We start from the raw sequence: 24,581 nt of genomic DNA, 5'->3' as shown, positions 1-24,581 counted from the left end.
GTGTATGTTCCACTTAAGTGTGGTGTTGACTTTCAGAGTCATATTGGTGTTGACCTTCAGAGTCATATTGTGGGTGAAGGATTAAATCATACTGGGGAGCAGATGTTTGAGGCTCCAGGTGTGCAATTCAAGTTGGAGGATAAGGTTATCCTACCTAGAGTTAATCATTGTGAAGGGTTTCAGATTGTCCTTGGGCGTTTCCCAGGTAATCTGCTGTTCATCTTCAAGATGTTAAGACCCTTAAACCTCTTGGTTGATTGGTTGTCATCAGACGTAAATCACTTGGGAAGTGATGGTGAGGGTTGTAAAGTTTTCGGCATGTTTTATTTAGTCTCTTGGAAGACTAGACGGTTGATGAAAGTGTGTGTTGTGTTCAAGTTCACCATCAGAGGGTGTGAACTTGTCTTGAGAGTTATGATTGAGATATGGTGCCTAGGCATATGCCTGTTTTCTTTCACTGATCGTTATGACAGAGTTATGAGGAAATTGATTTCTGTGTTCCTTATGGATCATCTGAGTCAGTTCGATCAGGTAGTCTTTGCACTTGTCTTGGGTTGTATTTCTTGGTTGGAAGGTCAAAGGTTTGATAAGTCGGTGTCTTGTGTTTCGGAAGGTTCTATGAATGGGAAAGTCTTATGCATAATTGTGAGGTTTAATGCTACTTTCTCTAATTTTAGTATCCATCGGGCGAGAGTATGTGTTCCACAGAGGATCCAGAGTGATGAGCAGATGTCTGTGTCAGAGCATACCCAGGAGAAGTCCCAAATCTACTCAACATACAGCCTGCTTCAATTAAGCAGTTCAGCTCCAGAAAAAGGGAGTAATGGAAAATCGAGGCTGTCTTGGGAAAATTCACCATGTGAAAAAGGAATCACATGGAAAAATGAAACTGATCTTGAAGAAATAGTAGAAACATATGAAAAACTAAATTGCCATGATAACTGTGTGAAAGCAGCTACCTTTATTGACAATTCTATTCATGCTACTAATGATACTGTTGTAGATAGGAGTGTGAAATATGATCTAAAACAAAGTGAAATAAATGAGATAGTACCTTGGAGAGATAAATTTGCATACTCCAGTGACACATATGTAGAACATAGTCATAAGACTGAAATTTCTGAGTTTCCTGTAAAACTATATTTGGAGTGTTTTCATATTTGTCCAGAAATGTGTTCTTATTACTTATACATGTTTGGTGTAATTAATACCATAAATCTCAAGTGTCATACATTTTACTTTGAAAAATGCCATTGATCTTCAATCTATTGCATTTTTTTTCTTGGTGGTGGAAGTGTTACGTACTCCTAGCAGAATACGTATATAAATTTAAAATAAATATTATTTTATTTTATCATTGCATGTATATGTACACACATTGTGTTTTGGGTAAATTGTCGTATGGTGTGGCAGCGTCAGTGGACAAGAGCGCGGTTGCCTTTGCACACGTCTATTTCCTGATTGATACGGGAAAGCTGGACCTGTTCAGTTGAGAGTTCCAGATGTCACTTTATTTTAGTTAGAAAATGTTTTATATACTGTAATTAAACAGGTGTCATTATACTTATATATTTTGTAAGCAACTATTATATGTAACTTGCAGTCTTATGTGTTTTGAGAACAAGTGGTTGTTCAATTAGTTTAAAATATTAAAAAGTCCTTAGTTTCCATCCCTCATCCTGGGATGAGGCAGACGGGAGGTGAGAATGTGGGTGGCGACAGAGCGAGAGTTCAGTAGCTGATACTGGACCAGGAGAGTAACATGTGGGAGATAAGTCTATTACATTCATTTTGTGCCATAATTACTATTATATATTACGTGCCATGACAATACTTTCATATATTCTACAAGTTAACTTTACCATCTGTGTTTTTATATTATACTGTTTTGAATATATTTATGTAATATTGTTTATCTATTCTTCAGTCCTAAGGAAGATTTTATTTTTGTGCTCATTACTTATCAAGGGGTTATACTGGTGATTCGCTATTGAGAACAGCAGTTGTGTCGTATCCCTAGACGTAATTAAAGTTGGCTGCTGTAGGATCACGAGCCGTAACGTACGATAGGTAACAACTGGCACCACAACCACTGTGACTACTGCCACCACAACCACTGTGACTACTGCCACCACAACCACTGTGACTACTGGCATCACAACCTGTGAGACTACTGCCACCACAACCTATGTGACTACTGGCACCACAACCTGTGAGACTACTGCCACCACAACCACTGTGACTACTGCCACCACAACCTGTGAGACTACTGCCACCACAACCACTGTGACTACTGGCATCACAACCTGTGAGACTACTGCCACCACAACCACTGTGACTACTGCCATCACAACCACTGTGACTACTGCCACCACAACCACTGTGACTACTGGCATCACAACCTGTGAGACTACTGCCACCACAACCTATGTGACTACTGGCACCACAACCTGTGAGACTACTGCCACCACAACCACTGTGACTACTGCCACCACAACCACTGTGACTACTGCCACCACAACCACTGTGACTACTGCCACCACAACCTATGTGATTACTGTAAGGACAACCTCTGTGACGTGTTGATAACCTTGTCTTCACAGTGTTGTTGATAATGTTAGTGTTGTGTGTGGGTCCACAGAGTGTCCAGCAGGAAGGTACGGTGCTGGCTGCTCCCACGACTGTGACTACTGTGAGAACAAGCACTGTGACTCTGTCAATGGATCCTGCACTCGTGGCTGCAAAAATGAAGTATTTTGTCGCGGTATGGTTTTTATTATTATTTATTTATTTATAAGGTTGTGAAGTTAACAGCCTTAGTACTTTTACCACAAAAGTTGACATTTTACTGATAAATATTCTCAGCTAATTACTTCTTAAATAGCCCTGAAATACTGTACATCTGAATTTTTAGAATATAATGTAATGTATTTTGCCTTGTGTTGTGAAGTGTTTAGTGTGTGTATTAGAACATTGCCTCCCCGACAGGTGCGATGCCTCTGGACCTGCCTCGCCTGCGGACTCCTCCGTCTCTCACTGACATACGAGACACCTCACTTGTTGTGAACTTCTCCACCTGGACGAGGGAGGAAGATGACGGGTCGGAGGCGGTTGGTATTGTGAGTTACCTGCTTCAGTACCGGAGGGAAGATGACCTCACTTGGACCACGGTGAAGACTGTGTCACACAGCTCAGTGTCAGGCCAGACTCAAGGTATAGTGAGATGTGTGTGTGTGTGTGTAACGCTTTTGGACCAATTTTCAATTTTATTTAATTTCTTTATTATGCACCCCATACCCATCCCGTTGGCGATGGCGAACAGGGTTACAGAGGCACATCATGGGTTCAGGAACTGAACCCCATAGTTCGTTTAGCTAAGCAAGTAACAATCTTGTGAAGCTAGTTTCGCAATTGTTAATATTACATACACATGTATGTATATATACATAACAATACTATAATATTTTTGTCACAAGTAATTAACAAGATACTTACAAAAGTCACTATACAAGGCACTTTACAGCTATGGTGAGTCACACAGTTACTAGTCTTGCTCCACACCCACCCAACTGGGCGGCAGCTTTACAGTCATGTGCTCCACACCCACCCAACTGGGCGGCAGCTTTACAGTTATGTGCAGGCTGCACCTACAGTAAGCATATTGTGGATACTTCGCTAAGATTCCTGGCAGTACATCATTATGAATAAAGTACTTACACATTTCTTGGACACCATTGATGATATTATCTCTGAATTTCGCGATGTTTTCACATTCCATTATATAATAACGCAAAGTATGCAAAAAGTTGACAGAGCTTACATTTAGTCAAATCTACATCAGCAGATGTTACAAACTCCCAGAGGTACTTATAGCCGAGCCTAAGCCTAGCAGTGGTAACATCTAGAAATCTGCTGACCTTACTCGATGACCCATAGACGTGCTGTTATTTCTGCATATTGGAATGATGATGGATGGAGTAAAAGTGTGTGAATTCCACTTTGCCTCAAGTGTACGAGATTTTGTTGATGTTCCCGGAATATTACTGCCCTCAGGCTGCTCAAAGGCAGTCCAAGAAGGTAATCAATTCCCTCTTTACGAGCAAACGTTTTGGCTAACTCATCAGTTCTATCAAGCATTTGGAGACTTAATATGGGAAGTAGTTCACAGGAGACAAACTCTGACTCCATCATTGATTATTTCATTATATCTGTGTCTAGCTTCAGATACAAGCACGTCATAGTTATGCCTTGGGGAGCTGAGTGCAGTTTAGGATGACAAGTAGTCACTTACAATTAGCGTGTCAACTTTGGATTCATATACTCGTTCGAGGATTATGGCAACCAATTCTGCTTGAAGAGCACGCAAGGTATAGTGAACTCTGTGTGTGTTATAGTTTTGAACTACTCTGAAGACTGCGTTATTCAGCTGTGTCAAGCCAGACTCAAGATATAGTGAACTGTGTGTGTGTATTTACCTAAGTGTAATTACCTAAATGTAGTTACAGGATGAGAGCAACGCTCGTGGTGTCCCGTCCTCTTAGTACTCTTTGTTGTTTAATTCTTTGATATTACTAACGGTCTTGGCCTTCACCACCTTCTCACTTAGCTTGTTCCAACCGTTTACTACTCTGTTAGAAAGTTTCCTTTTGCAAACTTTTTTTCGACACCTTTGTTTCTATAGCTTGAATCTGTGTCCTCTTGTTCCTGACGTTGCTGATTTTAGGAATTCCTCTTTGTCACTTTGGTCGATTCCTGTTAATATTTTGTATGTGGTGATCATATCACCTCCTTTTCTTCTATCGTCTTGTTTTGACATGTTTAATGTCTGTAGTCTCTCCTCGTAACTCTTAGTTTTTCAGTTCCGGAAGCCATTTTGTAGCATGCCTATGCAACTTTTCCAGTTTATTGCTGTGCTTCTTGAGATTTGGACACCATACAAATGTTGCATATTCCAATTTGGGTCTCACAAATGTTATGAACAGTCACTTTACTATTTCACCATCCATATAATTAAAAGTAAGTTTAAAATTAGAAAGCGACGCATACGCTCCTCTCACTGTTCTTTTTATGTTCCTCTGGCGACAGCTTACTATCCAATCCAAAACCACCCCCAGGTCTTGTTCTTTATTAGAGTTCTGTAATTCCTTTCCACATAATTTGTAAGTTGTATGTGGTCTATTTTCTCAGATTCCACATTCCATAACATGGCATTTATTTACTTTGCCACTTTACGCTCCAAGCACTTATTTTATCCAGATTAAAGGTCATTACAATCACCTGCGCCTCCTATCTTCCCCAGTATCTTAGCATCATCCACAGACATGTTCAAGTAATTCTGTATTCCTTCTGGTAGATCGTTTATGTAGACGATGAACATTACTGGTGCAAGAACTGTCTGCCAGTTAGAAACAGGTAGAAAGTTTTTCATCCATGTCAAAAGTCTCCGTCACTCCTCCAGCATGTTCCAGTTTCTAGAACACCCTCTTGTGTGGGACCGTGCGTGCGTGTGTGTACTCACCTAGTTGTGTTTGCGGGGGTTGAGCTCTGGCTCTTTGGTCCCGCCTCTCAACCGTCAATCAACAGGTGTACAGATTCCTGACCCTATCGGGCTCTATCATATCTACACTTGAAACTGTGTATGGAGTCAGCCTCCACCACATCACCCCCTAATGCATTCCATTTGTCAACCACTCTGACACTAAAAAAGTTCTTTCTAATATCTCTGTGGCTCATTTGGGCACTCAGTTTCCACCTGTGTCCCCTTGTGCATGTTCCACTTGTGTTAAATAGACTGTCTTTATCTACCCTATCAATTCCCTTCAGAATCTTGAATGTGGTGATCATGTCCCCCCTAACTCTTCTGTCTTCCAGCGAAGTGAGGTTTAATTCCCGTAGTCTCTCCTCGTAGCTCATACCTCTCAGCTCGGGTACTAGTCTGGTGGCAAACCTTTGAACCTTTTCCAGTTTAGTCTTATCCTTGACTAGATATGGACTCCATGCTGGGGCTGCATACTCCAGGATTGGCCTGACATATGTGGTATACAAAGTTCTGAATGATTCTTTACACAAGTTTCTGAATGCCGTTCGTATGTTGGCCAGCCTGGCATATGCCGCTGATGTTATCCGCTTGATATGCGCTGCAGGAGACAGGTCTGGCGTGATATCAACCCCCAAGTTTTTTTCCTTCTCTGACTCCTGAAGAATTTCCTCTACCAGATGATACCTTGTATCTGGTCTCCTGCTCCCTACACCTATCTTCATTACATTACATTTGGTTGGGTTAAACTCTAACAACCATTTGTTCGACCATTCCTTCAGCTTGTCTAGGTCTTCTTGAAGCCTCAAACAATCCTCTTCTGTTTTAATCCTTCTCATAATTTTAGCATCGTCCGCAAACATTGAGAGAAATGAATCGATTCCCTCCGGGAGATCATTTACATATATCAGAAACAAGATAGGACCGAGTACAGAGCCCTGTGGGACTCCACTGGTAACTTCACGCCAATCGGAGGTCTCACCCCTCACCGTAACTCTCTGCTTCCTATTGCTTAGATACTCCCTTATCCACTGGAGCACCTTACCAGCTACACTTGCCTGTCTCTCCAGCTTATGTACCAGCCTCTTATGCGGTACTGTGTCAAAGGCTTTCCGACAATCCAAGAAAATGCAGTCCGCCCAGCCCTTTCTTTCTTGCTTAATCTTTGTCACCTGATCGTAGAATACTATCAAGCCTGTAAGGCAAGATTTACCCTCCCTGAACCCATGTTGGCAATTTGTCACGAAGTCCCTTCTCTCCAGATGTGTTACCAGGTTTTTTCTCACGATCTTCTCCATCACCTTGCATGGTATACAAGTCAAGGACACTGGCCTGTAGTTCAGTGCCTCTTGCCTGTCGCCCTTTTTGTATATTGGGACCACATTCGCCGTCTTCCATATTTCTGGTAGGTCTCCCATCTCCAGTGACTTACTATACACTATGGAGAGTGGCAAGCAAAGTGCCTCTGCACACTCTTTCAGTATCCAAGGTGAGATCCCATCTGGACTAACAGCCTTTCTAACATCCAGATCCAGCAGGTGTCTCTTGACCTCCTCTCTCGTAATTTCGAACTTTTCCAAGGCCGCCTGGTTTACCTCTCTTTCTCCTAGCACAGTGACCTCACCTTGTTCTATTGTGAAGACCTACTGGAATGTCTTGTTGAGTTCTTCACACACCTCTTTGTCATTCTCTGTATACCTGTCCTCGCCTGTTCTAAGTTTCAATACCTGTTCTTTCACTGTTGTTTTCCTTCTGATGTGACTGTGGAGTAGCTTTGGTTCGGTCTTGGCTTTGTTTGCTATATCATTTTCAAAACTTTTCTCTGCTTCTCTTCTCACCCTGACGTACTCATTCCTGGTTCTCTGGTATCTCTTTCTGCTTTCTGGTGTTCTGTTATTCCGGAAGTTCCTTCACGCCCTTTTGTTCAGTTTCTTCGCTTCCATACATGCCCTATTATACCATAGATTCTTTTGTTGCTTCTCGGATTTTTCCCTTTGGGCCGGGATGAACCTCTTTACTGCCTCCTGACACTTTTGGGTAACATAGTCCATCATTCCCTGTACAGACTTATCTCTGAGGTCTGTGTCCCAAGGTATTTCACTTAGGAAACTTCCCATCTGTTCATAATTCCCCTTTCGGTATGCCAGCCTTTTGAATCCTAGTTCTTTTTTGGGGGAGATAATTTCTTGCTCTACCAGGTACTCAAAGTTCAATACACTGTGGTCACTCATTCCCAAGGGCGCTTCCATCTTAACTTCCCTTATATCCCACTCATATATCTTATATCCCACTCCTGGGAGGTGACCTGGGGGGTGGCCTGGGAGGTGACCTGGGATGTGACCTGGGAGGTGAGACTACCTGAGAGGCTAGTTCGGTGTCGTGCTTGCCATCTATTCTTGTGGGCTATTTGCTCATCTTTCGTCATAAACCTCTCTATAAACACATTGTAATGGATTTCACTTCCTCTGAGTAAATGCTTGTTCCTCATTATGTACTCCACAGCCTCTTCATTGGAGAATTGCACCAGAACAGGTCTATTCTTGTTACAATTGTATGGTCCAACCCGGCGGCTGATATCCACCTCGTGTTCTGCCATTCCTGCTCCAATACATCTCAATATCTCATGCAATTCATATTTTTCCATCTCTATTCTCTCTTGTCTTGTTGGTGCCCCAGATTCGAATAATCCATGTATTATAATAGACCGTCTCCTCAGTAATTCATTGTCATGCTGGTAGCCTGTCCCCTGGGGGTTCTCCATCCCAACCGCAGTCACTAACCCATCCCCCACTAATCCTCTGTCTTTAGCCATGCTGCTAATCCTTCCTAATTCGTTTGTGATCCGAGCACATTCCCTCTCCCAGTCCTCTCTTCCCTTCCTAATCTCTTCCTGAATATAGAGCATGAGTTCTTGTTTCTGCCTCTCTACCGCATCCTGTATTTGCTGAAATAACTCGCTTTTAATCCCTTGGATTAGATCCTCTATCCAATCGCTCCTTCTCTCTACAAATTTCCCTATTAATTTGTCTATAAATCTGTCCTCCTCATCCCTGCTGGTGATTGACCTTGAATCCCTTCCTGATCTTGTCATTGCTGTAACAACCTAGCCAAAAAGGCGCTTCTCAATACCTTGCACAATCTGCAGCACAAACAGGCGAGAAAGTACTCCACGTGGCTGGTCAAGATGTGAGGTCGCTGCGTCCCGCGTCACAGCTGGTGAGGTCACTAGTAAGGCACCGGCTCCACAATTTCACAATACCACGATGTACTCAACACTTATTTTCAGTGGTGCTGTTTCTACGGTTTTTCTTCACTTGTGGTTTGAGTGAACTTACTAGTTATTCAATCACTCATATACACTCATATACGCATATACACTGATTATTCCCCTCAATTCACTAGCTACACAAGAGCTTCCCAGACCCTTCTGACCTCCGTGGCTGTCTGACCTCAACGCACACGCACGCGTGTGTGTGTGTGTGTGGAAAAAATAGTAGTTAATCGACTTGAGAATGGTTTAGGACGGACCGAAACGTCGTCGTCCCTTCACTTTCTAGTGTGTGGTTAGGTTAACATATTTCAGCCACGTTATTGTGACTCCTCGTCTGCAGTTAGTAGTTAGTAACAGTTGAGAGGCAGGCCGAAAGAGCAGAGCTCAACCCCCGCAAGCACAACTAGGTGAATATACACACAGGTCAGAGGAGGTCTACTAGAGAGGAGACCAGTATATCTCTACTAGAGATATACTAGAGAGGAGGTCAAGAGACACCTGCTGGATCTGGATGTTAGAAAGGCTGTTGGTCCAGATGGGATCTCACCATGGGTACTGAAAGAGTGTGCAGAGGCACTTTGCTTGCCACTCTCCATAGTGTATAGTAAGTCACTGGAGACGGGAGACCTACCAGAAATATGGAAGACGGCGAATGTGGTCCCAATATACAAAAAGGGCGACAGGCAAGAGGCACTGAACTACAGGCCAGTGTCCTTGACTTGTATACCATGCAAGGTGATGGAGAAGATCGTGAGAAAAAACCTGGTAACACATCTGGAGAGAAGGGACTTCGTGACAAATCGCCAACATGGGTTCAGGGAGGGTAAATCTTGCCTTACAGGCTTGATAGAATTCTACGATCAGGTGACAAAGTGGGGGGAGGGTTCCCTAGGTGGGCACCTTGTAGGGGACTGGCAGGAGTTGGGGCAGGTAGGACATCTATTGGGTGGAGGGTGGGGGTGGTGTTTCTCTCTCTGTGTCTGTTGAACTGCTTGTGGAGGGTTCCCCACTCCCCTCTGGGATTGTAAGGCTCGGGGTTGTGGCTCCATAATTCCTTTCTTTCTCCCTGCGCTCCCTCCTCGCGGCTGCTGTCCTCATTCTGCTTTTTTTAACTTCGGTACATTTGCTACTCCACCCTTCCTTGCTAATAAGACCTCTTTTGTTCTCTCGCTCGTGAATACCACCTTTATTAATCGGTCTCTGTCCTTGTTGTACCATCCGAGCCTGAAAACCTTTTCAATATTCTGTTCAGTCCTCTCCATCTTTACCCCTTTAAGGATTTCATTAACTTCATTTTTGTCCTTGTCTCTCCACTCCGCTGGACTGATCCTTGTTTGCTCCTTAATGCCTACTATTACTATACTACTCTTTTTTGTTCTACTGGTAGTTACCTACTTGTGATAACCTACTGGTATTTACCTACATGTAGTTGCCTACTTGTGATTACTACTGGTTCTACCATGGACTAGTTAAGTGACACGAACTTACTAGTTTACACCATAATAACTGACACGAACTTACTAGTTTACACCATAATATTTGACACGAACACTAGTTTACAGCATAATATTTGACACAAACACTAGTTTACAGCATAATATTTGACATAAACACTTGTTTACAACATAATATTTGACACGAACACTAGTTTACAACATTTGACACGAACACTAGTTTACAACATAATATTTGACACGAACACTAGTTTACAACATAATATTTGACACGAACACTAGTTTACAACATAATATTTGACACGAACACTAGTTTACAACATAATATTTGACACGAACACTAGTTTACAACATAATATTTGACACGAAATTGCTAGTTTACATCATAATATCTGACACGAACACTAGTTTACAGCATAATATCTGACACGAAATTACTAGTTTACAGCATAATGACACAAACACTAGTTTACAGCATAATATCTGACACATTCTAGTTTACAGCATATCTGACACATTCTAGTTTACAGCATATCTGACACATTCTAGTTTACAGCATAATATCTGACACGAACTTACAAGTTTACAGCATAATATCTGACACAAACACTAGTTTACAGCATATCTGACACGAACACCAGTTTACAGCATAATATCTGACACAGACACTAGTTTACAGCATAATATCTGACACGAACACCAGTTTACAGCATAATATCTGACACAAACACTAGTTTACAGCATAATATCTGACACGAACACTAGTTTACAGCATAATATCTGACACGAACACTAGTTTACAGCATAATATCTGACACAAACACTAGTTTACAGTATGGCAAGTTGTTGCATTACTACGTTAGTCATCCTCCTACAAACAGCATCCTGGACTGACACGGGCGAGTAACTCAGGCTGGAGCTTCACCGCCATAGTCCTCTCACTGCCCTCCGAATGTGGCGTTGCTTCCACGTTGATTCAACGTTGTCAGTGTTAATTTAATGTTGATAATGTTTATTCTGCGTTAGGGTGGAGTTGCTCTTGGATGTTGTGCCCACTGGGGCAGCTCCTGGCACGCCCTGGGCAGCTCTTGGCACCCGCTGGGCAGCTCGTGGCACCCACTGGGGCAGCTCCTGGCACGCCCTGGGCAGCTCTTGGCACGCCCTGGGCAGCTCGTGGCACGCCCTGGGCATCTTGTGACCTACGTGTACGCCTTCACTACCCCTCACCCTCCTTCTGACACCTCCAGTGTAGCTGGTTGTAGTCCAAGTTACCAGTACTGTTGGTAGTTCAGGTTACCAGTACTAAGTGAGAGTACTGGTGGTAGTCCAGGTTACCAGTACTGGTGGTAGTCCAGGTTACCAGTACTGGTGGTAGTCCAGGTTACCAGTACTGGTGGTAGTCCAGGTTACCAGTACTGGTGGTAGTTAGGGTTACCAGTACTGGTGGTAGTCCAGGTTACCAGTACTGGTGGTAGTCCAGGTTACCAGTACTGGTGGTAGTTAAGGTTACCAGTACTGGTGGTAGTCCAGGTTACCAGTACTGGTGGTGGTCCAGGTTACCAGTACTGGTGGTAGTCCAGGTTACCAGTACTGGTAGTAGTCCAGGTTACCAGTACAGGGTGAGAGTACAGGTGGTGCTACAGATGGTACAGGAAATACAGGTGGTGCTACAGATGGTACAGGAAGTACAGGTGGTGCTACAGATGGTACAGGAAGTACAGGTGGTGCTACAGATGGTACAGGAAGTACAGGTGGTGCTACAGATGGTACAGGAAGTACAGGTGGTGCTACAGATGGTACAGGAAATACAGGTGGTGCTACAGATGGTACAGGAAGTACAGGTGGTGCTACAGATGGTACAGGAAATACAGGTGGTGCTACAGATGGTACAGGAAGTACAGGTGGTGCTACAGATGGTACAGGAAGTACAGGTGGTGCTACAGATGGTACAGGAAGTACAGGTGGTGCTACAGATGGTACAGGAAGTACAGGTGGTGCTACAGATGGTACAGGAAGTACAGGTGGTGCTACAGAAGGTACAGGATGTACAGGTGGTGCTACAGATGGTACAGGAAGTACAGGTGGTGCTACAGATGGTTCAACAATCACTAGGTAACACTTGTAACAATGTTCTCTCCACAGTGACGGTAGAACACCTGAGTCCAGGTTACCAGTATACGCTGAGGGTGTTGGTCAATACTTCACGCGGCGCTGCAGACGGCTCAACCAACACGAGGGTTCGCAATGTCACATTTGTTACTCACTGTTCTGGTAAGGTTTTTAGTATTGTCTTATATCATATGTCTGTGATGAAAGTGACCATGAAAGTCATTCATTTTGTACTTGGAACAATGAATTATATGGTGGGATATGCGTATAGAATGGTATATGCTAATATAATGTTAAACCACCTGCGATATATGTCATTTGTGATGTGGTTCTATCCTTCAGCCCCAAGACTTGATGATCTTCAAGTATCCAACATCACCGACCAGTCTGCTGTTGTCACCTGGGTAAGTTAAGGCTTTAAAACATTGGAATAATATGGGACTGGGACGGGATGTTGTGGGTAAGTATGCGGATGTTCTAGGTGTTGGTGGAGATATTATGGGTAAGGGGGGGATGTTATTGGGCTGGGTGAGGTTGTTATGGGTACTTCTGTACTTCCCTTTTTATTTAAATTTTCCTCCATCTCTTCTCCCTCTCTCTTCTTCACTTCCATTCCTCATCCTCACTCCTTAGGTTCAGTCATGTCAGACGGGGTCATGTTGTCACCTCACTACCAGTGAATTGTGTGCCACGTTGCCGCCAATGAGTCATTGTTTTGAAGGTATTATAATGGGAAATTCTTTTTATGTCTCAATAGGTGAGTTAGGGAGGGAGGGGGAGCAGCTGCTGAGTTGGGGGAGGGGTGGGGGGCAGCTGCTGAGTTAGGGAGAGTGGGGGGGGGGCAGATGCTGAGTTAGGGAGAGTGGGGGGGGGGGCAGATGCTGAGTTAGGGAGGGTGTAACAAACTAGGTTGTTGTAAGGAATTATTCAGTATAGTTTCTCATAGACATGGGGGTTTTTAAAGTTTGGAGTCAGTTGGCACTCGACTTGACGCAAGTAGAAAAAGGTCATCTCTCCTGGGATTAGCGGTTAAGATTACAAAATGGCCAGCGCCTTGTCTTGAAGCAACGTATAATGAATTATTTTACAGAATTCAGTAATTTAAAGAAATTCAAGTCTTCATTCAAATTGTATTCAATTGTATTCCTGTTCAAGTTTCAAGAGTATTCCCAATTGTCGGAATACTGAGTAAGCCACCGTCAGTGACGTCACTAGCAGAGGACTAGCCTCTGACGCGGATCAATTTTGGCGACCCTGGGTCAAGGGTCACCAAAACCTTCCAAGTTTAGTAATTCTCAAAGGTCAAATAGCCATTTAGTAATTGGAAATAGCCTTTCCCTAAGATGCCTGTGCAATTACCTTCAGTTTAAAAGAGTTCAACCATCTGGGTTGTTCAGTGCAACAGAGATTAGTTGTTCAATTTAAACCCTGCTTAGTAATCTTGGTAAACCTGGCATAGGACAACATTTAGCTGTTGTTTAGACTTTCCATAAATAAATAATTAGCTTGTTATTTGTATTTTATTATTTCCATTTTTGAATGTGGTCATGTTCTTGTCACGTGGTCTCCACGAGTCTGAAGTTTTAGTTGGGCCGCAAGCCTAACAAAGTTTAAGAGTTCATTTATCCCTTTGTTTGCTATAATTCCCACACTTAACATAGATTCATCCCTCCTTTTCCAAGTAATTTGGGGATCAAGCCCCAAGGTTTTAATGATTGATTAATCGGCCCAGACCCCGATTAATTGACGCTTCTGGTTAATGGTCTGGTGGTGGCAGCAGAAGGAGATTCTTGAGTTTGCTAGGAGTCTAGTACGGCGTCACGAGGCTGTAGAATCTTAGCCGATCGAACGGCTAAGACCACGTGGCGTGGGATTTGGCTCGAGTAGCTCTAGGGGTCCCTTGGTATAAAGTAGAAGAAAATAGAATGTGGGCAGGGGTAAGGGAGAAGGTAGTGACAATTCTATAGCAGCCCCATAGCAGCTGCCTAATTTCCAGGTACCTATTTACTGCTAGGTAACAGGGGCATCAGGGTTGAAGAAACTCTGCACATTGTTTCTCGCCGGGAACGTGGAGTGAGCCGGGTGGGGCTGTCATGCGATGGGAGTAAGGATGTTATGAGCTTGAGTGGGTGTGGGTAATGTGTTGTGGACTGTTACAGTGGGAAGGTAATGTGTTGTGGACTGTTACAGTGGGAAGGTAATGTGTTGTGGACTGTTACAGTGGGAGGGTAATAGTAATGTGTTGTGGACTGTTACAGTGGGAGGGTAATGTGTTGTGGACTGTTACAGTGGGAGGGTAATGTGTTGTGGACTGTTACAGTGGGAGGGTAATGTGTTGTGGACTGTTACAGTGGGAGGGTAATGTGTTGTGGACTGTTACAGTGGGAGGGTAATGTGTTGTGGACTGTTACAGTGGGAGGGTAATGTGTTGTGGACTGTTACAGTGGGAGGGTAATGTGTTGTGGACTGTTACAGTGGGAGGGTAATAGTAATGTGTTGTGGACTGTTACAGTGGGAGGGTAATGTGTTGTGGACTGTTACAGTGGGAGGGTAATAGTAATGTGTTGTGGACTGTTACAGTGGGAGGGTAATAGTAATGTGTTGTGGACTGTTACAGTGGGAGGGTAATGTGTTGTGGATTGTTACAGTGGGAGGGGTAAGGTGTTGTGGACTGTTACAGTGGGAGGGTAATGTGTTGTGGACTGTTACAGTGGGAGGGTAATGTGTTGTGGACTATTACAGTGGGAGGGTAATGTGTTGTGGACTGTTACAGTGGGAGGGTAATAGTAATGTGTTGTGGACTGTTACAGTGGGAGGGTAATGTGTTGTGGACTGTTACAGTGGGAGGGTAATAGTAATGTGTTGTGGACTGTTACAGTGGGAGGGTAATGTGTTGTGGACTGTTACAGTGGGAGGGTAATAGTAATGTGTTGTGGACTGTTACAGTGGGAGGGTAATAGTAATGTGTTGTGGATTGTTACAGTGGGAGGGTAATGTGTTGTGGACTGTTACAGTGGGAGGGTAATAGTAATGTGTTGTGGATTGTTACAGTGGGAGGGTAATGTGTTGTGGACTGTTACAGTGGGAGGGTAATGTGTTGTGGACTGTTACAGTGGGAGGGTAATGTGTTGTGGACTATTACAGTGGGAGGGTAATGTGTTGTGAACTGTTACAGTGGGAGGGTAATGTGTTGTGGACTATTACAGTGGGAGGGTAATGTGTTGTGAACTGTTACAGTGGGAGGGTAATGTGTTGTGGACTATTACAGTGGGAGGGTAATGTGTTGTGAACTGTTACAGTGGGAGGGTAATGTGTTGTGGACTATTACAGTGGGAGGGTAATGTGTTGTGAACTGTTACAGTGGGAGGGTAATGTGTTGTGGACTGTTAAAGTGGGAAGGTAATGTGTTGTGGACTGTTACAGTGGGAGGGTAATGTGTTGTGGACTGTTACAGTGGGAGGGTAATAGTAATGTGTTGTGGACTGTTACAGTGGGAGGGTAATGTGTTGTGGACTGTTACAGTGGGAGGGTAATAGTAATGTGTTGTGGACTGTTACAGTGGGAGGGTAATAGTAATGTGTTGTGGACTGTTACAGTGGGAGGGTAATGTGTTGTGGACTGTTACAGTGGGAGGGTAATGTGTTGTGGACTGTTACAGTGGGAGGGTAATGTGTTGTGGACTGTTACAGTGGGAGGGTAATAGTAATGTGTTGTGGACTGTTACAGTGGGAGGGTAATAGTAATGTGTTGTGGACTGTTACAGTGGGAGGGTAATGTGTTGTGGACTGTTACAGTGGGAGGGTAATGTGTTGTGGACTGTTACAGTGGGAGGGTAATGTGTTGTGGACTGTTACAGTGGGAGGGTAATGTGTTGTGGACTGTTACAGTGGGAGGGTAATGTGTTGTGGACTGTTACAGTGGGAGGGTAATAGTAATGTGTTGTGAACTGTTACAGTGGGAGGGTAATAGTATTGTGTTGTGGACTGTTACAGTGGGAGGGTAATGTGTTGTGGACTGTTACAGTGGGAGGGTAATGTGTTGTGGACTGTTACAGTGGGAGGGTAATGTGTTGTGGACTGTTACAGTGGGAGGGTAATGTGTTGTGGACTGTTACAGTGGGAGGGTAATGTGTTGTGGACTATTACAGTGGGAGGGTAATGTGTTGTGGACTGTTACAGTGGGAGGGTAATAGTAATGTGTTGTGGACTGTTACAGTGGGAGGGTAATGTGTTGTGGACTGTTACAGTGGGAGGGTAATAGTAATGTGTTGTGGACTGTTACAGTGGGAGGGTAATGTGTTGTGGACTGTTACAGTGGGAGGGTAATAGTAATGTGTTGTGGACTGTTACAGTGGGAGGGTAATAGTAATGTGTTGTGGATTGTTACAGTGGGAGGGTAATGTGTTGTGGACTGTTACAGTGGGAGGGTAATAGTAATGTGTTGTGGATTGTTACAGTGGGAGGGTAATGTGTTGTGGACTGTTACAGTGGGAGGGTAATGTGTTGTGGACTGTTACAGTGGGAGGGTAATGTGTTGTGGACTATTACAGTGGGAGGGTAATGTGTTGTGAACTGTTACAGTGGGAGGGTAATGTGTTGTGGACTATTACAGTGGGAGGGTAATGTGTTGTGAACTGTTACAGTGGGAGGGTAATGTGTTGTGGACTATTACAGTGGGAGGGTAATGTGTTGTGAACTGTTACAGTGGGAGGGTAATGTGTTGTGGACTATTACAGTGGGAGGGTAATGTGTTGTGAACTGTTACAGTGGGAGGGTAATGTGTTGTGGACTGTTACAGTGGGAGGGTAATGTGTTGTGGACTGTTAAAGTGGGAAGGTAATGTGTTGTGGACTGTTACAGTGGGAGGGTAATGTGTTGTGGACTGTTACAGTGGGAGGGTAATGTGTTGTGAACTGTTACAGTGGGAGGGTAATGTGTTGTGGACTGTTAAAGTGGGAAGGTAATGTGTTGTGGACTGTTACAGTGGGAGGGTAATGTGTTGTGGACTGTTACAGTGGGAGGGTAATAGTAATGTGTTGTGGACTGTTACAGTGGGAGGGTAATGTGTTGTGGACTGTTACAGTGGGAGGGTAATAGTAATGTGTTGTGGACTGTTACAGTGGGAGGGTAATAGTAATGTGTTGTGGACTGTTACAGTGGGAGGGTAATGTGTTGTGGACTGTTACAGTGGGAGGGTAATGTGTTGTGGACTGTTACAGTGGGAGGGTAATAGTAATGTGTTGTGGACTGTTACAGTGGGAGGGTAATGTGTTGTGGACTGTTACAGTGGGAGGGTAATGTGTTGTGGACTGTTACAGTGGGAGGGTAATGTGTTGTGGACTGTTACAGTGGGAGGGTAATGTGTTGTGGACTGTTACAGTGGGAGGGTAATAGTAATGTGTTGTGAACTGTTACAGTGGGAGGGTAATAGTATTGTGTTGTGGACTGTTACAGTGGGAGGGTAATGTGTTGTGGACTGTTACAGTGGGAGGGTAATGTGTTGTGGACTGTTACAGTGGGAGGGTAATGTGTTGTGGACTGTTACAGTGGGAGGGTAATGTGTTGTGGACTGTTACAGTGGGAGGGTAATAGTATTGTGTTGTGGACTGTTACAGTGGGAGGGTAATAGTATTGTGTTGTGGACTGTTACAGTGGGAGGGTAATAGTATTGTGTTGTGGACTGTTACAGTGGTAAGGTAATAGTATTGTGTTGTGGACTGTTACAGAATGATACAGCTGGGAACCATGAGCGGTGTGCAACACAGTATGAGGTGGTGCTGACGCCGACCACCGCGCCTGTAAGCACAACATTAAAGACAACAGGACAGTCACTCCTCCTCAGTGACCTGGCGCCGGATACACCTTATAACGTTACCATCACCGCCTCACACAATGGAACTTCAGTGATGAACACATCAGCTTTTCGTACTCTTTACAAGGGTAACATTATTGTTCAATTTCTTTGTTCTTTTATAACAATTTAGGCTCGTTTTCTCGCGCATGTTTATTGCTCCGCTTGTAAAGTGATCACTCATCACCGTGGTGTAAAGTGATCACTCATCACTAGTGTAAAGTGATCACCCAAAACTATACTGTAAAGTGAACACCCATCACTGTAATGGTATAAAGTAAAGCCCGTGTATTTGTTATAAACCTAAACAATGCTTGTGGTGTTAGACTCCCCACTCTCAATATTCAGCACACTTCGCCTCAACTAAATGAGTGAAAAGGTCTCGGAATATGGAAAATCTAAGGTATAACTACCTGTTTATTTGGTGAAATTATTCCTAACTCCATGTAGATGCTCCTAGGTTAAGCTGGTTAAGTTTAAGGTACATGAAACTCGATAATGTTGGTACACTAGACTTCAGCTAAATGCTGCTAAATATAAATAAGCTTAAGCTTATTAAATGACATAAAATTTAGTAACATTCTTACACTATGTTGAAGCTAAATGCGGTTATGTTAAAGTGATCATCCGTGAATCAACGTGAACTTCATCCAAACTTTAAAGTCACTATGGACTATCAATATAAAAATCTCACTCGACTCGACAAAGTTAAAAGTAACTAGGACTGGGCAACTTAGTCATTAGAAGTAACAAACTTGAAGTAACAGCAGCTCAATCAAAAACTAAGTCCCCAAAAAGGACTGGGAAAGTAAGTGTTCACTGAAAAATGCAAATGAAAAATGCACTGAAAAAGTCCCAAATGCAACCTGGGATTCATTTGAATCCCCGGTTGCATTATTTTATGAGCATGTCGTGGCCGAGTTGGTTAGGGTGTACGCTTGGGAGTACCCAGTGTCCAGGTTCGAACCCTCATTATGCCTTTTATTGATTTTCTCATTGACACCACTCGTTAATGTGATTTCTCTATGCATAATTATAGTCACCTGACACCAAAAATATACAAGTCACAAGAAATGAAATTCATTGATAATATTCCACAATTAATGTAAATACTTACCTTACCTCTGCATTACATGAAAAACATATTACATATATATATATATATATATATATATATATATATATATATATATATATATATATATTAGTATATTTTGGTAGCAGTCTTTCCTGTTGGTAGCAGTCTTTCCTGTAGACATATATTATTAAATATGACCGAAAAAGTAAGATTAATAATTCTAACACGAATTTTCTCAATCTTTCGTACATTACGCTTCACTGTTGGAGGTAAATCAAAAATCAATTCTCCAAAATTCATTTTTATTTCTAGTCTGACGCGACACGGGCGCGTTTCGTAAAACTTATTACATTTTCAAAGACTTTAGTTCACAAATACACAACTGAATAGAACTTACGTATCTCCGATTTTATATCTACATTTGAGTGAGGTGGAAGGGGTGATGTGGCATTAACACAAGACTGAACAAAATGTGGTATTAATAGGGTATTAATTTCATCAACACAAGACAGAACAAGAGTATTAATAGGGTATTAATTTCATCAACACAAGACAGAACACGAAACAATGGATATTGAATAGAAGTGTTTGTAGAAAGCCTATTGGTCCATATTTCTTGATGCTTCTATATTGGAGCGGAGTCTTGAGGTGGGTAGAATATAGTTGTGCAATAATTGGCTGTTGATTGCTGGTGTTGACTTCTTGATGTGTAGTGCCTCGCAAACGTCAAGCCGCCTGCTATCGCTGTATCTATCGATGATTTCTGTGTTGTTTACTAGGATTTCTCTGGCGATGGTTTGGTTGTGGGAAGAGATTATATGTTCCTTAATGGAGCCCTGTTGCTTATGCATCGTTAAACGCCTAGAAAGAGATGTTGTTGTCTTGCCTATATACTGGGTTTTTTGGAGCTTACAGTCCCCAAGTGGGCATTTGAAGGCATAGACGACGTTAGTCTGTTTTAAAGCGTTCTGTTTTGTGTCTGGAGAGTTTCTCATGAGTAGGCTGGCCGTTTTTCTGGTTTTATAGTAAATCGTCAGTTGTATCCTCTGATTTTTGTCTGTAGGGATAACGTTTCTATTAACAATATCTTTCAGGACCCTTTCCTCCGTTTTATGAGCTGTGGAAAAGAAGTTCCTGTAAAATAGTCTAATAGGGGGTATAGGTGTTGTGTTAGTTGTCTCTTCAGAGGTTGCATGGCTTTTCACTTTCCTTCTTATGATGTCTTCGACGAAACCATTGGAGAAGCCGTTATTGACTAGGACCTGCCTTACCCTACAGAGTTCTTCGTCGACTTGCTTCCATTCTGAGCTGTGGCTGAGAGCACGGTCGACATATGCGTTAACAACACTCCTCTTGTACCTGTCTGGGCAGTCGCTGTTGGCATTTAGGCACATTCCTATGTTTGTTTCCTTAGTGTAGACTACAGTGTGGAAACCTCCGCCCTTTTCCATGACTGTTACATCTAGAAAGGGCAGCTTCCCATCCTTTTCCATCTCGTAAGTGAAACGCAGCACGGAACTCTGCTCAAATGCCTCCTTCAGCTCCTGCAGATGTCTGACATCAGGTACCTGTGTAAAAATGTCGTCAACATACCTGCAGTATATGGCCGGTTTCAAGTTCATGTCGACTAAGACTTTTTGCTCGATGGTACCCATGTAGAAGTTTGCAAACAGGACACCTAGGGGAGAACCCATGGCGACCCCATCTACTTGCTTATACATGTGCCCATCCGGGCTCAAGAAGGGTGCCTCTTTAGTACAAGCTTGGAGTAGTTTCCTCAGAATATTTTCTGGTATGTCAAGAGGAGTACAGGCTGGATCACGATACACTCTGTCGGCTATCATTCCGATTGTCTCGTCCACAGGTACGTTGGTAAACAGCGATTCTACGTCCAACGAGGCTCTTATCCCTGTGGCCCGTGTGCCCCGCAGTAAGTCAACAAATTCCTTTGGAGATTTCAGGCTGAAGGCGCAAGGAACATAAGGAGTCAGCAGGCCGTTGAGTCGCTTCGCCAGTCTGTACGTGGGTGTGGGTATCTGGCTAATGATTGGCCGAAGTGGGTTTCCAGGCTTGTGCGTCTTGACATTTCCATACGCATATCCAGGTTTATATTCCCCACCAGAATATAAACCTGGATATATATAAAACCAGAAAAACGGCCAGCCTACTCATGAGAAACTCTCCAGACACAAAACAGAACGCTTTTAAAGAGACTAACGTCGTCTATGCCTTCAAATGCCCACTTGGGGACTGTAAGCTCCAAAAAACCCAGTATATAGGCAAGACAACAACATCTCTTTCTAGGCGTTTAACGATGCATAAGCAACAGGGCTCCATTAAGGAACATATAATCTCTTCCCACAACCAAACCATCGCCAGAGAAATCCTAGTAAACAACACAGAAATCATCGATAGATACAGCGATAGCAGACGGCTTGACGTTTGCGAGGCACTACACATCAAGAAGTCAACACCAGCAATCAACAGCCAATTATTGCACAACTATATTCTACCCACCTCAAGACTCCGCTCCAATATAGAAGCATCAAGAAATATGGACCAATAGGCTTTCTACAAACACTTCTATTCAATATCCATTGTTTCGTGTTCTGTCTTGTGTTGATGAAATTAATACCCTATTAATACCACTTCTTGTTCTGTCTTGTGTTGATGAAATTAATACCCTATTAATGCCACATCTTGTTCTGTCTTGTGCTAATGCCACATCACCCCTTCCACCTCACTCAAATGTAGATATAAAATCGGAGATGCGTAAGTTCTATTCAGTTGTGTATTTGTGAACTAAAGTCTTTGAAAATGTAATAAGTTTTACGAAACGCGCTCGTGTCGCGTCAGAGACTAGAAATAAAAATGAATTTTGGAGAATTGATTTTTGATTTACCTCCAACAGTGAAAAGAAATGTACGAAAGATTGAGAAAATTCGTGTTAGAATTATTAATCTTACTTTTTCGGTCATATTTAATAATATATGTCTACAGGAAAGACTGCTACCAAAATATACTAATATATATATACTAATATATATATATATATATATATATATATATATATATATATATATATATATATATATATATATATATATATATATATATATATATATATATATATATATATATGTCGTACCTAGTAGCCAGAACGCACTTCTCAGCCTACTATGCAAGGCCCGATTTGCCTAATAAGCCAAGTTTTGATGAATTAAGTGTTTTTCGACTACCTAACCTACCTAACCTAACCTAAACTAACTTTTTCGGCTACCTAACCTAACCTAACCTATAAAGATAGGTTAGGTTAGGTTAGGTAGGGTTGGTTAGGTTCGGTCATATCTCTACGTTAATTTTAACTCCAATAAAAAAAATTGACCTCATGCATAATGAAATGGGTAGCTTTATTGTTTCATAAGAAAAAAATTTGAGGAAATATATTAATTCAGGAAAACTTGGCTTATTAGGCAAATCGGGCCTTGCATAGCAGGCCGAGTACGACGTTCTGGCTACTAGGTACAACATATATATATATATATATATATATATATATATATATATATATATATATATATATATATATATATATATATATATACATATATATATATATATACATATATATATATATATACATATATATATATATATATATATATATATATATATATATATATATATATATATATATATATATATATATATATATATATATATATATATATATATATAACTGAAAACTCACACCCCAGAAGTGACTCGTACCCATACTGCCAGGAACAACGCATCTGGTATGTACAGGACGCCGTTTTCTTCGCCTATAGAGGGAAAGACGTTCCCGTTCCAATCTGCATCTCTTTTTTTTCTTAGAGATGTGCGGTTTGAGCGTATTTCTAGTGCTACTGAGCTTATTTTTCCCTGGCACTGGTTCAGGTTTGCATTTTCTAGCTGTTCTTCCCAGTTTATATCTGTGCAGTCTTGGTTTATTTACTCCCACTTTATCTGTTTATTATTGAATTTGCTGAAATCTCCTCCACCGGGAATCGGGACAGGTTTTGAAGGTCTATTCCCCATGCTTGTTAGAACTTCAATTAAGTTGTGATCTAAGTAATAGGTATTTGTAATCATTATGTTCCTGATGAATTCAGCATTATTGGTGAAAATGAGGTCCAGGGTGTTCTCCTTCCTAGTTGGTTCTACTATTTGGTGGTTTAAGGCAAACCTGTCGCACATCCGTAGCAGGTCATTTGCATGTGCCTGTTCATTTAGGCTACTCCCTGGTATTCTTTCTGATATAACTATTAGCTAGGTTCTTCCATTTCAGGTGCCGAAGGTTGAAGTCCCCAAGCAGAATGATGTTCGGGGCTGGATTTGTGAGGTTTTCCAAGCAGTGTTCTATTTTCATTAGATGGTCTTTAAACTGCTAGTGATTTGTCTCTGGTGACTTATATACATATACATGCATACATTTATACATACATGCATACATATACACATTTAAGCTGTATACTTATATTTTGTCCGTTTATCCTCTCCAGAAAGAGAAAGATGTCACAATTTCACATCCATAAGTGATAGTGTTGGTTACCATTAGTAAGTATTTATGTTTTTATGGTTTGAGAAACTTTGTAATTATGAAATATATTGACATACTTATATTTCTGTTAATAAAATGTTCACTTGCAGCATCGTGATAACACAATATCCAAGAGCAACGCTGAATGAACGTCATCAACGTTGATTCAACATGGAAGAAACGCCACTCTTGGGTATTGCGCCCACTAGGTACATGGGGTTTTGTGCCCACTGGGTACATGGGGTTTTGTGCCCACTGGGTACATGGGGTTTTGTGCCCACTGGGTACATGGGATTTTGTGCCCACTGGGTACATGGGGTTTTGTGCCCACTGGGTACATGGGGTTTTGTGCTCACTGGGTACATGGGGTTTTGTGCCCACTGGGTACATGGGATTTTGTGCCCACTGGGTACATGGGGTTTTGTGCCCACTGGGTACATGGGATTTTGTGCCCACTGGGTACATGGGGTTTTGTGCCCACTGGGTACATGGGGTTTTGTGCCCACTGGGTACATGGGATTTTGTGCCCACTGGGTACATGGGGTTTTGTGCCCACTGGGTACATGGGGTTTTGTGCCCACTGGGTACATGGGATTTTGTGCCCACTGGGTACATGGGGTTTTGTGCCCACTGGGTACATGGGGTTTTGTGCCCACTGGGTACATGGGGTTTTGTGCCCACTGGGTACATGGGGTTTTGTG

At 42.5% G+C, this 24,581-nt stretch overlaps 1 protein-coding gene across 1 annotated transcript in view; it reads left to right on the top strand.

Moving 5' to 3' along the window:
• Positions 1–24,581, top strand: part of LOC123747618 (receptor-type tyrosine-protein phosphatase F-like) — a 160,679-nt gene that overhangs the window by 36,486 nt on the left and 99,612 nt on the right. Inside the window, exons 11-16 of the mRNA XM_069328944.1 lie at positions 2,642–2,764; positions 2,989–3,213; positions 12,404–12,532; positions 12,713–12,774; positions 18,096–18,309; positions 23,843–23,897. Of these exons, the coding sequence (XP_069185045.1) occupies positions 2,642–2,764; positions 2,989–3,213; positions 12,404–12,532; positions 12,713–12,774; positions 18,096–18,309; positions 23,843–23,897 (808 nt within the window). The remainder of the gene's footprint in view (positions 1–2,641; positions 2,765–2,988; positions 3,214–12,403; positions 12,533–12,712; positions 12,775–18,095; positions 18,310–23,842; positions 23,898–24,581) is intronic.

This window comes from Procambarus clarkii, chromosome 22 (genome assembly GCF_040958095.1).
Source record: "Procambarus clarkii isolate CNS0578487 chromosome 22, FALCON_Pclarkii_2.0, whole genome shotgun sequence".
NCBI lineage: Eukaryota > Metazoa > Arthropoda > Malacostraca > Decapoda > Cambaridae > Procambarus > Procambarus clarkii.
This window is presented reverse-complemented; position numbering and strand designations above follow the sequence as displayed.